At 44.8% G+C, this 16,156-nt stretch overlaps 1 protein-coding gene across 1 annotated transcript in view; it reads left to right on the top strand.

Moving 5' to 3' along the window:
* The window catches only part of LOC103180093 (proto-oncogene tyrosine-protein kinase ROS-like), a 79,857-nt gene that overhangs the window by 47,222 nt on the left and 16,479 nt on the right, over nt 1–16,156 (top strand). Inside the window, exon 38 of the mRNA XM_042334030.1 lies at nt 7,299–7,307. Within this exon, the coding sequence (XP_042189964.1) occupies nt 7,299–7,307 (9 nt within the window). The remainder of the gene's footprint in view (nt 1–7,298; nt 7,308–16,156) is intronic.

The raw sequence follows: 16,156 nt of genomic DNA, 5'->3' as shown, positions 1-16,156 counted from the left end.
GAGCTTCACTTAATGTAAAGTGTGGTGACTGTACATTTTGTAGGCAAACATGGCAGCCAATTTGCACAGAGCAATATGCTACAAACAGCCATAAAGTGAATGGCTGATTTTTTAGTTGGGGGTTTGTTGGCCAGGACACTGAGAGGAACTCCCTTCACTTTACGAATAGTGCCATGGGATCATTATTAACCACCTGAACAGGCAGATGGAACCTCAAATTAATATCTCATCCGAAGGACGGCACCTCCGACAATGTGGCTTTCCCCGCCCCAGCTTTGCACTGCAGTATCAATCTAGACTGAGCTCCAAGTCACAAAGTGGGTCTTAAATCTTCTGACTCAGAGACAGCAGTTCAAGCAAAGTGAGCCAGGCTGACCCGCTTTTCCTGCTTTCAACCCCAGAACTGTGAGAATTACTGGAATGAACAGCTGCTGGAATTTTAATGCGAGCACGGTGCTAGTACATAGCTGTAAGCTGGAAATTCTCCTGAGAACCAACATTTTATTGCGGGGTGGGGCGAAGGGGAGGAGAGGGGGGAACTCGAGAAAATAAAATGTAATGTTTACCTAAGTGTCAGCCGGGCTCAGTTGCCCCTAAGTCTGATGCTTGTGGTTTTCAGCCCCTTGTCAGGACTTTGTGTAATGAATAAACTAACGAGCAATGAAAAGAACACCAGGAAATGCTGCATTTCCCAAGCATTTCTCGTTAGTTACATAACTAAAGGCTCCTGTAATTCCGTCCACACGTGTGCATTTGCACATGGTTAGCACAACCTGCAAATTGGCCGTCATTAACTGTAATCCCGACAGAGCTGCTACAGGATGTCAAAAAAGCACGGAAATAAACATTAATTAACTTCTGCCTTAGTGGGACCGCATTCACATGGTTCGAGTCCTACTTAACAATACATCTCGGCAAATGGTTTTTCTTTCCGCCCCCGGCCTGTCTCTCTTGTGGGCTACCTCAAGGCTCCATCCTTGGCCCCCTTCTTTTCCTCATATACATGGTCCCTTTCAGCAATGTCATTTGCAGACGTAGGGTTAATTTCCAGATGTATGCGGATGACACCCAAATCTACTTCTCCCTCATCACGTCGGGAGGACCCCCAAAGCACTGGACAGTCAATGTTTTAGATCTGACTTGGGGGGGCCGGGATCGGGGAGGGTGGAGGGCAGTTGAGAAAGGAAGGTGATCAAAGGCATGGTTGAACAGGAGGGTCTTGAGATGGGTCTTAAAGGAGGCAAGGGAGGGGTCGAGGTGGAGGGACTGCAGGATGGAGTTCCAGAGGGTGGGGGCAGAGTGGCTGAAGGCTCACCCGCCAATGGCAGGGCAGGCGAGGTGGAGGATGTGAAGCAGGTAGCGGTAGTGGGGAGCGAGGCCATGGAGGACTTTGAAGGTGAGGACCAGGATGTTGAACTCTGTGATGGGAAACCAGTGGAGTCGGGCGAGGATGGGGGTGATAAGCACACCCAATTAATACACAGGCCAACCCATTGCCTTGGGACGTCCTCTCGACATGAAAGGTGCCATTCAAATGTAACTTTGTATTGTATTGCTGTTACGCTGCCTCAGCCTGGAGAGGGACAGGAAGAGAGCTGGAGTGGAAGATATGATACAGTGGAGTGGCCAGGAATAGAAATTTGGTCATTGCCCATCCACCATAAGTTGGTGCCCACCCATTCCTAGCTACACCACTGATCCAAACCCAGGTGAAATTTCTACCCCACAGTATGTAAGGCTACTCATTTTTACTGCTTGTGACTTTCTGTGACCAGAGGTTGCAAGTCACAGCAGAGATATAGCTGTGTACACACACAAGAATGTTATGAATTATAGGTTTCAAGCATACAAAATCCAAGTGTATACATGCATGTATACATGGACACACACCTACGCACGCTGTAAATTATAACTTACAAATCTCTGTATATGTGCAAGCATGTGTGTGTATATAATATATATATATGCTTGTGCACCCACACACAAACGCATTCCATGTTAATTTCTTACTAGAAAGACAAAGAACTTGCAGGTGTTTTTAATGCACTTTCCTAATTGTGGGAAAAAGTGCTGGAAGAGAGGCTGCGCGTATCCAGTTTCCTTAGTGCTGTTATGCTAGTCTGGTGGCGAGCCACCTGGTCAGTTTTTCACCAGCACGGCTGTCTTTCCTTCAGTTGTTTTGGATGTTCTAGCAGGAGGGAACACATGAAGCCCAGCTGACAGGCACTCGTGTGAAAATCACACCCTCTGGCCTGCCCTGCACTGGAGTCATTCTGGTGAAGCAGGGCAGAGCTTGGGCACACTGCGGCACTGTTGGTGGTGGTTGTCAGTGCAGCTGAGGGCAGGGTTTGGCCGCTCTAATAAGATGCTGCAACCTGAAAAGCGGAGAGACCACTGTGATAATAATAATAATCCTTGCATTTGATATAGCGCCTTATCATGTCTTCGAGACGTCTGAAAGCGCTTTACAGAATATACCGTAAAGTGAATTGACTGTATATTTTGTTGGCAAAACTCAGCAGCCAATTGCGCACAGCAGTGTCCCACAAACAATTGTGGAGTGAGTGACCAATGTATTAATTATTTGTTTTTTAAAAAGGGATTATTACCACCTCTGGAAAAGTGATCCGCCAATTAACCAACCGGATTCCTACTTACTTACTGCTAGTTAAGCAGAGGCTTGTTTATACAGTGCTCTTCACATAGGGTAACGTCTCAAAGAGCGGTATACAATTCAATACACATTTATAATAATAATCCTCGTTATAAAATAATCCTAAAAAGCACCTTTTGTGTCGGGAGGGTGTCTCAAAGCTCTTCGCTTGTTATACTGTAAAATGCAGTGATTATGTTACAGGAAAACGTGGCAGTCAATTTGCGCACCGAAATGTCCCACCAACAGCCATGAAGTGAATGGTAACTGATCTTATTTTGGGGATTATTGACCAGAACATGGGATGAAACTCCCAAATTTCAGTGCCCTTCACGTGGGGTGGAGTGTGGGAACTCTGTACAATACTACACAATCTTTATACAAATCCCTTCACTTCGGGAGGATGACTCAAAGAATTGACACTGTTGCTTGGCACTTCAGTTGGCGGTGGGAGCTGAAGCGGGGGTGGGGGAGGAGAAAAGTGGCTGAAAGCGTAGTCAAACTGGTATGTTTTGAGAAGTGAGCCTTAATAATAATAATAATAATAATCCTTGCATTTGATATAGCGCTTTTCACGTCGGGAGGACGTCCCAAAGCGCTTCACAGAACACACTGTAAAGTGAATTGACTGTATATTTGTGGGCGAACGCGGCAGCCAATTGCGCACAGCAATGTCCCACAAACAGTCGTAGATTGAAAATGACCAATTTATTATTGTTTTTGGTTTTGGAGGGATTATTATTAGGCGTGTGGAGTAAGGAAACTTGCCCAAGGTTTCGCCCTGACCTGCCTGGAAATGAACCCAGGTGTCTCGCTTGCAAAGCGAGTGCTCTAACCACTGAGCTACAGGACTCCACTTGATCAAACAACTAGCAGAGTTGGGGCAGGGACAAGAGAAGAGGCCGAGTCATGGACACAAGAATGAAGGAGGAATGTGTCTGAGGACGGATGAGTTGGCAGACAGACGTGAACGATTGTGGGTGCTGGACAGAAATGGGAGATTAAGCGACGGGGGTGAGGACTGGGTGACTGGAGTTGAAAGCAGGAGCGTGACTGGGTGACGGGGGTGGAGTGCCGAAGGGGAATTGGCCAGAGTGGGGAAGAGACGAATGACTTAGCCGGTGTGACTCAGAGGGAGAGAGAGAGAGCAAAGAGAGCAGGGAGTGTGGAGATAGTATGAGCGATAGCTCAGAGTGAGCTGCTTCTTTATATTGGTTTGTTGGTTCGAACTTGATTTTTTTTCCTGCTACCTAAAAACCAAGGTAACATTTTCTAACCTTGGGTTAGGTAGGGGGTTGGGGTGGGGGTAAGAGAGACAATGACTTGATGTCAGTGTTAATATCTCACCTTCTCTCCCCCCTCCCCCCCCACCGCAGTATCTGGAAAGCATTGTAAATAATAATAATCCTTGCATTTGATATGATGCCTTATCACGTCTTCAAGATGTCTCGGGCGCTTCATTGTATACCGCAAAGTGAATTGACTGTATTTTGTGGGCGAAATAATGGCGGGTGTAGGATTAAAGAGCGGATGCATAGTCCTATTCTGCAAAATAGCACCACTCCACTGCACAATACTGGTGGGTGGTGGTGGTGGGGGGGCGGAGAGAGGGAGAGAGAGAGAAAGAGAGCGCAGAAAGAGTTTGAATCGTAGATACAATCTTCTCGCCCGCAGCCATCCTCACCGCAGCATGAATGAGAATGCCTCAGGCAGCTCTGCGTTCATTTTCCGAGCAGCTCATATGCTCGTAGTGTGTGCCGCTATTATTCATTCTTCAGTAATTCCATTGCAGTTAAGTCATTACTAGCAATCGGAGTCGGCCCAGATTGTAACTCCATATTTGGAAATGTCATGTGAGATGCCTAATGCCACATTAAAATAAGATAAAGACCAAATTGTCTGGCTGACATTGGACTTGATAATGGGCCCAGGGCCAAAATCTTGTTGGGAACATACACAGGAAGATCCTGACTGGTGCAGCTTCCAACAATGATAGCCAGCAGGTGCATACTTTTCCTTAAACACACTTTGTTCCCCAGCCACCCACCACCGCCCCTGTCCCCCTCCTCCCCTCCTCCCCCTCCACTTGTCTTCTCGGCTTTCAAAATCGAGTTAAAGTGAAATTTTACATTGGCAGCTTGCACAGAGATCTTAGGCTGGCTGGCTGAGCAACTGGTGACTTCATAGAGAAAGTATGAGAGGGATCTGAGAAACTATGAAAGGGATCAAAAGTATACAATAGCCACCACATAGTTGCATCAATATCATTTTATTCGTTCTCCCAGTTCGTACTACTGTAGAGAGGGTAATTTCCACCCCTCACCCCCCCCCCCCCCCTCACCCACCTCCAATGTAAATATCTGTGTTCAGATTTTTCTCCAAAGGGCCAATGGTTTAAACTTGTTGGTTTGTTGGAAGCTGCTTCAATCTGCGAACAATTAAACTTTAGGTTTCTGACATTCCTTCCCTGACAATCACCTTTTGGTTCATCCTGGTATATTTGTATCTGGCATTCAGAAGTGATCTTAAGAATGCTTGTCAGCCAGCCTCAGTCAGTGGTCACTTTGTGGTCACAAATTTGTGTGCTCATGTCAGGATTTTAAACTCCCATCGTTCTGAGGAAGCACTGGATTGTCGAAGGTGCCGTCCTACGGAAGAGAAGTTAAACCGAGGTCCCGACTGCCTATTCAGGTGGATGTTAAAGATCCTGTGACACTGTTCGAAGTGAGATGGGAGTTTCTCCTGGTGTCCCAACCGATAGTCCCCTTGATAAAATTTGTCATTCACTTAATGGCTGAGGAATTTGTGGGACATTGCACAAATTAGTTCTCGAGTTTGCCTACAAAATATGCTGCACTTTGCAGTAGTCCTGGGAAGTGCATTGAGATGTCCCCTAACATGAAAGGCACTATATCAAATGCCTCCAAGTCGTGATCGTCTCGTCCCCCACCCCTCACCCCACCGGGGCTCGGCACCCAACTAGGTAAAGCGTTACAAGTGTTATCAATGGAGCCACATATACCCAAGCTGTAGTTGTTCTCACCTGCCAAATTCCAGTGGCCACGTTTCAGACTACCTTTGAGAATGAACGCAGAACATCAAAACTGGTCACATCAAAAAGCAGATTCAGCTTTTATGATGAGACGCCATTCACAGAATCCTAAAATCTTGCAGCATAGAAGGAGGCCATTCGGCCCATCGTGCCTGTGCCAGCTCTTTGAAAGGGCTATCCAATTAGTCCCAGTCCCCACCACCCCCCACTTTCCCCACAATAATTTTTTTTCCTTTTCAAATGATTCCTTCCCTCTTGCCATGGATAAAAGAAGCCAATGAACAGATCTACCTGTAACGTGGTGAGTCCAGTGGTTTCACTCAGCTATAATTGAGGCAATCTTTTGTCATAGCACATTCCGCAGAAACCTTTCCTACAAGATAGATTTCACCAGTAGCTGCTGCTGTACCACATTCCTTGGTTACACTCCCCTCGATTCACAATTAACTGCCAACTTATCAGCCTCTGAGCGCTGGCATTCCTTTAACTAAAAGACGTCCATTTAAGCTTGTCATAATGCATTGGAGCAACCTAATGTGTTTGTGTGTGTGGTGGGGGGGCAGGGAGGGGGCAGGACAGAATGGAGGGGATCATAGTGCGTGAAAAATGTTGAACTGAGGATGGGGGGTGTGGGGGGAGTGTGGAAGGAAGTGCAGCAGCATAGAGAGGCCAGTGACAGAGAGAGAGAGAGAAGCGTGGCAAGCAGGAAAGCCACAATTTAACATGCAGTAGCAAAGGTTGGTGGCAATTTAGTGTGGAGTGGGAATCTGGACTGAGGTGGTCCGAGTGGCAAGATTTCTCTCAGCTCGGGTTTGGCTGTGATGATAGTACAAACGCAGGGTGTAAGTTTTTGTTCGGGAGTGGGCTATTCAGCCCCTTGAGCCTGTTCGCAATTCTATAAGATCATGACTGATCTATACCTCAAGTCCAGTTACCTGCCCTTGCCCCATATCCCTTAATACCCCGACCTAACAAATATTTGTCTACCTCCATCGTCAAAATGTGAATGGACACAAAGGTGTTCCTCCACCTTTGAGGATCATGCAATGATGAGATAACCTCGGGCTCTTCAGTTTTGAGAGAAGGCATCTCTGAGGGAACTTGGTAGAGATGTACAATGTTTTAAATGGGTTTGAGAAAGTAAACCCAGAACAATTCTTTAGGATTCACCAAGGCAGTAGAACAAGAGGACCCAGATTTAGAGTTTACAAAGGGCTATTTCACAGCAGACACCAGGAAGTTTTTCATTACTTAGAGGGTAATTAACAACCGGAACAGGTTATCAGGAAGTGGGTGGTTGAGGCCAAGATATTTACCTTCAAAAGCAACAACAACTTGCATTTTTATCGTGCCTTTCAAGGGGGTAGTGAGTGTCTCAGAGCGCTTAACAGTGGTGTGGTTCAGTGACAGCGCGGCTCAAAATATAGTTGCGGATCAGCTGAAGGCAGGCTTTTCTGTGTGGTTGTGCTCAGAAGTTGCATCCTGTTCAGTACAAAATCCTTACTGATTCCTATAACTTTCCAGCGGCTTGGGATGTCCTCCCAACCTGAAACGCTCTATACAAATGTAATTTTGTATTGGATTGTATAAGAGCTTTGGAATGCACAGCTCCGAACAGAATTGTTTTCAAGCACAAAGCATAAAATACTGCAGATGCTAGAAATCTGAGGAAAAAACACTCAGCAGGTCAGGCAGCATCTATGGAGAAAGGAAAGTGAGTCAACGTTTCGGGTCCACGACCCTTCGTCAGAACCCCTGGGATTAGGATCCGCGGGCGAGGCTAAAAAGCAGGGCTTGTGTTCCTACGCACTTCATGCTCTGTTCAAATAACCAGGTTACAGGTTTGATCGGCTGAATATCTAACTCCTGCTCCTCACTATGTTCCTTATTCTTTTCTTGGCTTTACTTATTCGCTGGTTGCGAAGAAGAAGCTGCCAGCGTCGGCAGTGTAGTCGTGTTATTCTCATCAACTCGTGATAATTCACATTTGGGGAGTTTTTATTGTATTCACGTTGACGTGGGTTGCCTCACTGTCTAGCCTGGAAACAGGAAAGACATATTGGAAAGATTTTAGGTCGGGGGAGGGGGGAGGGCTCTGTGTTTTTGTTCAATTGACAAAAAGTCTGTGATCACTATCCTCTATTTAACTTCCTCAACTAGATATTACGCCCTAAAAGGATTCTATGCTGATATCTCTTCTGCACACAAGCATCCACCTTTCTCCCTCATGTAGGCATCAAGACTCTTCTTAAATACCTTGATGCATTTTGAATCAGCCGCTTCCTACATTCTCACCCACCTGCTGCGGGAAGATCCTCCTCAACTCCATTTCCGATCTGCTGCTGGCTATTTTATGTTTATTATCTCTCGGTTTGATGTCTCAATCGAGCTTGGTGTTGGATACTCCTTGAAGAGTAAATTGACAATTCACCAAAGGGCCAATAGTAAGAAGGGCAGGGAGTACAAACGAACACTGGGAGCGGAGCAAGGTGTGCGGTTTAGAGTGGTGGAGTATTGAGAGTTTGGATTGACAAATGAAGAGGTTTACTAACACACCCTTGATTTGGATCTAGTTATATTAACATGGTACCGACAAAGAAGCCCCTCCCTCCCTCCCAGCTCTGCACTAGGATATGAACTGAGACTTGTGTGAAGTCAAAGTCCCAACATTGGGGCATGAACCCAAAAATTTCCGGCAAGGAGGCAAGAGGAGCTGAGTTAGGCTGACTCGCAAAGAGAGACTTGTGGTGGTAGAATATTTAAGGCATCGGGGGAAAAGGCGGGGTAATGCTCTGTCATCTATCAAATAGCTAGGTTACAGGTTCGATCGGCTGAATATCTAACTCCTGCTCCTCACTGTGGAGTCCTGTAGCTCAGTGGTTAGAGCGCTCGCCTTGCAAGCAAGACACTTGGGTTCAGTTCCAGGCAGGGCGAAACCTTGGGCAAGTTTCCTTGCTCCACACGCCTAATAATAATCCCTCCAAAACAAAACAATAATAAATTGATCATTTTCAATCCATGACTGTTTTTGGGACACTGCTGTGCACAATTGGCTGCCGTGTTTCGCCCACAAATATACGGTCAATTCATTTTACAGCATATTCTGTGAAGCGCTTTGAGAGGTCAAGAAGACGTGAAAAGCGCTATATCAAATGCAAGGATTGTTATTATGTTCCTTATTTTTTTCTTGGCTTTACTTATTCTCGTGGTATGCGGCAGCTGGTTGCGCACAGCAATGTTCCACAAACAGCCATGGATTTAGTGAACAATTTTATTTGGAGGAATTGTTGGCCAAAAAACAAAACAGAGCGGAGAATAAAGCCTGCCCATTGCAGAGGTGGTTAGAATATAATCCAAATTTACTTTTATACAGTGCCTTTCGTATCAGGAGCGCGTCCCAACGCGTTTAAAATTACTGACTGGGCACTCGAGCTGGGGTGGGGGCTGAGAAGGGGTGGGCAGAGGAAACGTTTACTGGGGTTACATTCACTGTCATGCGTAGAATCACAAACTGGATATATCAATAATTATTCACCAACATAATAATAATAATAACAGCAACCCTTGCCTTTGATATAGCGCCTTACCACGCCATTAAAACGTACGCCGTGAAAGTGTAGTGACTTTGTGTTGCAGGCAGTTAAGGGTAAGAGGGAAGACAGTGCCAGTCTCTCTCTCTCTCTTTCTATTTATTTTTTAAAATAATGTTGATGTCGAGAAAACCAAGCACGAGTGATATCGGTTTCCAAGGCACTGGGAATTGCATCTACTTTGCGTGAGAGAGTGAACTATGCCGAGCATGGGGAGGAATGGTGTTTTCAGTTAATAAAACCCATTGTTTTCTAGCTGTGTTGAAGGAGACAGGAAACCAGTCTAATTCCAGCCTCATTACATCGCTATACTGGCTGAAGTTCAGCTCTCTGTAATGACACTGCTTGTATTAACTTTGTTCTTTGTTTTAACCATTATGCTCCATTTAATTTTTTTTTACCAGTGCCAGATGGGCTACTCAAGGATTCTTTTCTTAAAAAAAATACATATTTGTTTTCCTAGGAAGCGAAAGGATAAAAATAATAAATGCGCATTTTCTGTGATTTTAGAAGGTGGTCAGTCGTTAGCTGTTAACCGTACCTTTCATTCAAGTGGATTTGGTTGTTGACGGTTTGCAGAGTGGTGATGAGGGAGGGGGGACGGGGGGAAATGGTTAGGGTTTAGACGGCAATTAGTGTATTTCTTTATAGCAAATGCCATGCGACTATGCACAAAGTTTAGTAGCAGAGGGGAGAATGCACCTGTTAGCTCATGTACCGATCTAAGGGTTTGAAAATGGAAACGAGTGGTGTGCAGATAGGAGCCAGCCGTTTGCTTTCCTGCAAAGCACTTGCTTACTTCGCTTGTAAAACTCCTCATTATTTTATTTTTGATCTTTTGCACCCACTATTGGTGGGGTGGGTGGAGCTTTGAGCTATCTTGTGATCATTCCACCCTCAGCACTTTGGAACTTCATCTCGGAGTCCTTCCATCTTGTCCCATCCGTTCTTCCTCCCTCCCTGCCTCCAAGCCCTGCCATAATACCTATCCTTTTAACTGTGCTCTCGGTCACTTCCCTCCCCACTCTGCCTCCTTAACCTGCTTCCCTCCCCCATCCCCGCCCCCTCCACCCCTCCCCAGCTCTGCTTCCAGTCGTCCTGCAGGAAACTCCAAAATACACAGTCACTACATTCCACTTCACACAGTGTATCTTGTGAAGCGCTTTGAGATGTTCTCCCAAGGTGAAATGCTCTGTATAAATGTAAGGTATAAAAATCCTTGCATTATGATATAGTGCCTTGTCACGTCATCACTTCACAGCATATACTGTAAAGAAGATTGACTGTGCATTTGGTGGGTGTAACAGGGGAGCCAGTTTGCACAGCAGTGCCCACAAATAGCCATCGAGTGAGTGACCAATTTTATTTGGGATGGGGGGCTGTTGTTGGCCAGGACACTGAGGGAAATTTCCCTCTTTTTTTCAAATAGTGTCACAGGATCTTTAACGTCCACCTGAACCGTCAGACGGGACCTTGATTGAATGTATCATCTGAAGTACGGCAACTCCAACACACAATGCAACACACCCTCAGCGCTGGGTTAGAGTGTCATCTTAGACTGTGTGATTCCAAGTGCCGATGTGTGTCTTGAACCCACAACCTATTGATTCGGAGGCGAGAGTGCTACCACTGAGCCAGTTTGATACAAATTGCATTTGTGATTGTAAATCCACTGAAGTGTTGTTGGGGGAAGTTCACCTTTATGTGTTCTTGCAACATTTTCATTTAGCCTCTTTTTTTTAAAGGAGGTTCACTAAGTATCAATCTAGGTGTGTGCATGATTCGCAAGAAAAAGAGTCTACATGTTTGTGAGTGGAGCATTCCGCAATAATAAAGCTCTTCACTGATATTAGTTATTGCGTGATGTCGGCAAAAGATATTAGATTGATGTCAATGATCTTAAACAATGGCCCAGTGTTTAATTTACAGCAATTTACAGAATCAAATGTAAGCATTATTATACCCAACTACAATTGGGCCATTGCAAATTGCTACAAATAAATAAATAATAATCCTTGAATAAGATACAGCACTTTTCACGTTGGGAGAATGTCTCAAAGCGCTTCACAGGATTTAATAATATAATAATCCTTGCATTTGATATAGAGCTTTATTTAGCACATCAGTGAGACAACTCAACAGAATATATTGTAAAGTGGATTGACTGTATATTTTGTGGGTGAAATGCGGCAGCCATTTGCACACTGCAATGTCCCACAAACAGTTGTGGATTGAGCGACCTATTTTTTATTTAGGGGTTATGATCCCCAGAAAGCGATCCGCCAATCGACTTAACAACCGGATTCCTACTTACTGCCGGGTAAACAGAGGTGTGTGGAGTAAGGAAACCTGCCAAAGGTTTCGCCTTGCTCAGGAATCGAACCCGGTTCCCCTCACTTGCAAGACGAGTGTTCTAACCAATACACTGCAGGAATCCACAATGAACTGAGATAGCAGCTAAATTTAGTGAGTGAGCTAAATTGTTGTTCACACAAGGGAAAGAATACCTTGAACTTGAATGAGTGATTACTTATAGGTCTCTGTGAACATATGAGCCCTCGTAAAATGTTTAGTGCTGCAACTTTTCAATTTACTTTTGGAGAGAAAGTTGGACGTGGCTGGTAAGAATTTAAACATGCTGAATATGATTGATGATTTTCACCTGCGTGCATTGAAGTTTTTAACCTGTCAAATAAACAATTATAAAGCTACAGGAAAATGAAAGAGAAAAATAACCATTAGCATTAATTAATCATGTGGTGCTCTGTCAGCCTGGCTCAATTGGTAGCACTCTTACTTCTGAGAGTGTTGTAGGTTCAAGTCCCACGTCGGGATTTGGAACTCATATAGTCTAGGTTGTCACTTCAGTAGAGTGCTATGGATGTGCTGCATTGTTGGAGATGTGGATGATAATAATTCTTGCATCTGAAACATTCAATAGAGGTCTCGACTGTGTGAACAGCTGGACATTTACGCTGGCGTTTTGGCCAACAGTCCTCCACGTAAAATTGATCATTCATGGCTGTTTGTGGGACATTGATGTGGGTGAGTTAGCCGCCAAGTTTTCCCACAACAATACCCAGTCACTCCACTTTACAGTGAATTCTGTGAAGCACTTTGAGATGTCCTCGTGATGGGAAAGGCACTATATCGAATGCATGGATTATATTATTATTACTGGTGCAAATTTAACGCGGATTGTGACTTGTTTTGGTATTGATTTAAGCGCTCCGAGACATCATTCAGCGTGAAGGGTGCTTTATAAATGCAAGTTGTTGTTGTTGATTCTTTTGTGCAGTAAACGTTAGGTGCGGGTGAGGGAGAGAGAAGCCACATTACTTTGCTGCGAGACTTGCAGATTACTGTGTCTGTCCAGGTTCTGTTGCTTTTCAATCTGTGTTTCTTAATAGTCAATGGATTTGGGGTTGGACCTTCAGGTTCACAAATCCCTGAATTCTGAATATTCTCTTGCACGTCACTTCTCGCGTTTCATATGCCTCCTTTCTGTGAGGAATCCACAGCTTGTACATCTCAGGTCAGATATGTTGGCATGCTCTTATGAGAAGCTAGTGCACTGGAAATGAATTGAATAATGAACTGGTGTGGGCTTTTCAAAGCAGAAAACCACTGGGACGCGATTTAACTGCCCTCGTGAGGAGATGTGTGAACATACGTTACAATGCATTGAAATGTATCATTCCTAGTTCAAACGCAGAGAAATGAGAACACAATTAAGATAATACAACCTGCATTTGATGTAGTGCCTTTCCCGTTCTGAGGGGAATTTCAAAGTGTTTCACAAAATATATGGTAAAGTGTAGTGCCTGTGTATTTTTTAGGATGAATACTGTAGCCAATTTTCACACAGCAATGCCTCACAATCGTCGATCAATTTTATGCGGAGGATTGTTGACCGGGATACCAGGAGAAATAGTTTTCAAATAACGTCATGATGATCCGCCTGAACAGACCTCAGTTTAACGTCTCATTCAAAGGATGGCACCTCTGTCAATGCATCGCTCCCCCAGCACTGCATTGGTAGTGTCAGCCTGGACTGTGAGTTCACAGTTCACATCAAACTAAATGCAGCTCAAACTAAACTCTGCATCTCCAAATGGCCACATTAGACCGTTTGTCGATTAATCTTGAAACGGGATAGGTGCAGAACCAATTGTGTGCATGGCATCTCACTCCACATTAGATGTATTTTTTAATATGTAATATATATATATACTTTAATAGAGAAAGTTGCTTGCTCAAATTCATTGCAGCTGTGTATTTATTTTGGCCACGCTTTGAAAACTTCCAACAATCTAAATGCATACAGATGGTCAATCTTACAATATACTTGCATAAATTGATTTACCATCAACGAACAAACCCAACTTTTGGTTCAGCCGTTTTTATGTGCTCATTATATACAGATTGCCTGCCTCAAGTTTAAAGACGTTCACATTTGGAATGCCTTTGACTTGTCATTTCTCTTCTGGGTTGTTCATGTCGGGAGAGAAATGAACAAGACTTTCCACGTTGCTTTTCGGCCAATTTGTCGCTGGTAACTAATAAGCCACTGAAAGATCACCTGCTGACCTGAACTTTGCTGCTATTTATAGGCTCCAGTCACCACGTTCACATCAAGTTGATGATCTGCTTCCTTTGCCGAGCAGATTAGTTCTATTAAGAGAACGAAATAAGTTGTAATCTGATAGGTTAACAGCACCCTTTGTGTAGGATAACATTCTACACAATGAGCGTTTCACAGTGGCGGGCTGGGCCGAGCAAGGAAAAAAGGGAAGGGGGGAGGTGACCATCATAGGTGCAGTCCGTAGGGGATAGGTTTTAAAGTGGGATTTAAAGACAGATAGAGAAGGGGCGAGATGATGGATACAGGTGGTTCCAGAGTTTAGGGGCACAGTGACTTAAGGCTCAGCTATGATGGTGGTTTGCTGACACTTGTTTGGATTGTGGAGCCCTGTGTGTTTGTGTGTGTGTGTCTCTCTCTCTCTCTGTCTGTGTGTGTTTGTCTCTCTGTCTGTGTTCTGTGTGTGTGTGCAAGTGTGTGTGAGTGTGTGTGTGTGTGTGTGTGTCGGTCGGTCGGAGTGTGTGTGTGTCGGTCGGAGTGTGTGTTTGTTGGTCGGAGTGTGTGTGTGTCGGTCGGAGTGTGTGTGTGTGTGTGTCTCTCTCTCCGTCTGGATGTGTGTCTGTGTATGCATGCATGTATGTGTGTGTGTGAGATCTTAGAAAAGCTCATGCACAAAATGTGTTGGTACACTTCCAGGCTCAGCTGAAATCATCGAAACTTGAGCTGCCATGTTGTGTTTGCAAATGTTTGAAGACTAGTTTAACTGCTCTATGAATTTGTCAGCAAATATCCCAACCCTGTTACAACTCAACCCCACACGTCAACCAACTCGGTGAACTGCTCAACAAAATGTCCAAATTGCCGACACATTTGTTGGCCATGATCTACCCGTACACAGGGTCAGTTAACCTCTAGTTATGAGATAAAGCAGCAAAAATATTAGTTTAGTCACCCTTGGATTCTTGGCTCTGGGTATCTTTGACACTCCACATGGCTTGGAACCCACATTGTTTTACTTGGCTACGAAAATTGTATTTTTATATATATATATATGTACTGTATATCTATACATGAGAAATTGATTCCAGTGGAAATTATTTTGTTTTGAGGCATGTGTTGCACTGTTTTAGATCGTTTCCCATCTGATTGCACTGGACAGCACAGCGCAATCACCTTACCCCACCTCCTGTTGTGCTCGCCGGTAAAAGTTGTGAGCTGATGCTCCATCTATGAAGGGTTATTGTAAAATTGTAGTGTTGCAGAAATTTCGAGAGCTGAAGGAAACCATTCAGCTCATCCAGCCTCTCAGAGCAAGATGCACATTCAATCCCACTGGCCCACCCTTTCCTCATACCCCTTCAAACCACTATCCTTCCTATAGTTGTGTACTGTGTCAGCCTGGCTCTCACCTCTGAATAAGAAGGTTGTGGCTTCATGCCCCACGTTGGCACTTGGAATCACATAGTCTAAGCTCACACTGCAATGCGATGCTGGGGGTGTGTTGCATTGGCGGAGGTGCTGTCCTTTGGATGTGACGTTAAACCAAAGTCCCGTCTGCCTGTTCAGCTGGACGTTAAAGGTCCCGTAGAACTATTCAAAAAGAGAAGGACATTTCTCTCTCCAGATGTCCTGGCCAACAATCTCCCACATAAGATTGGTCACTAACTCCATGGATGTTTGTGGGACACTGCTATGTGTGCGTGCAACTGATTTTTGCTCACAAGATACAGTATATCCTGTGAAATGCCTGGAGGCGTCCCGTTGATGTGAAAGGTGCTACTGTATATCAAATGCAAGGGTTATTATTGTTACAGTACTCTTGAAGCTCACCGTGCACTCTACCTCTACCAGCTTACATGACAGGGCATTTCACATCTTAACAGCTACCTGTGTATCTTACAACTGCTGGGATATGGTGCTGCTTTTATGAAAGTTGATGCAATGCTCTGTATTTTTTGGTTTTCTTCCTCCACCGGGGAAAATTCCACGAGCATCTGCTGCAACCCTAACAAGCGTTTCATGCATGAGGCACGGCAGCGGGAGAAACTCCTCTCTCTTTTCAATTAGTGCCACAGGATCTTTAATGTCCACCCGAACAGACAGACGGGACTTCGGTTTAACGGCTCATCATAAGGACGGTACCTCCGACAATGCAGAACGCCCCCAAACACTTCACGGGAGTGTCAACACGAACTATCTGAGTTCAAAGTCCTGATGTGGGGCTTCCACCCACAATCTTCTAACTCGGAAGTGAGACTGCTGCTAACTGAACCAGGCTG

The sequence above is a fragment of the Callorhinchus milii genome, unplaced genomic scaffold (genome assembly GCF_018977255.1).
Source record: "Callorhinchus milii isolate IMCB2004 unplaced genomic scaffold, IMCB_Cmil_1.0 Scaffold4, whole genome shotgun sequence".
Lineage (NCBI taxonomy): Eukaryota > Metazoa > Chordata > Chondrichthyes > Chimaeriformes > Callorhinchidae > Callorhinchus > Callorhinchus milii.
The sequence above is the reverse complement of the archived record's forward strand: the minus strand, read 5'-3'. Positions and strand labels throughout refer to the sequence as shown.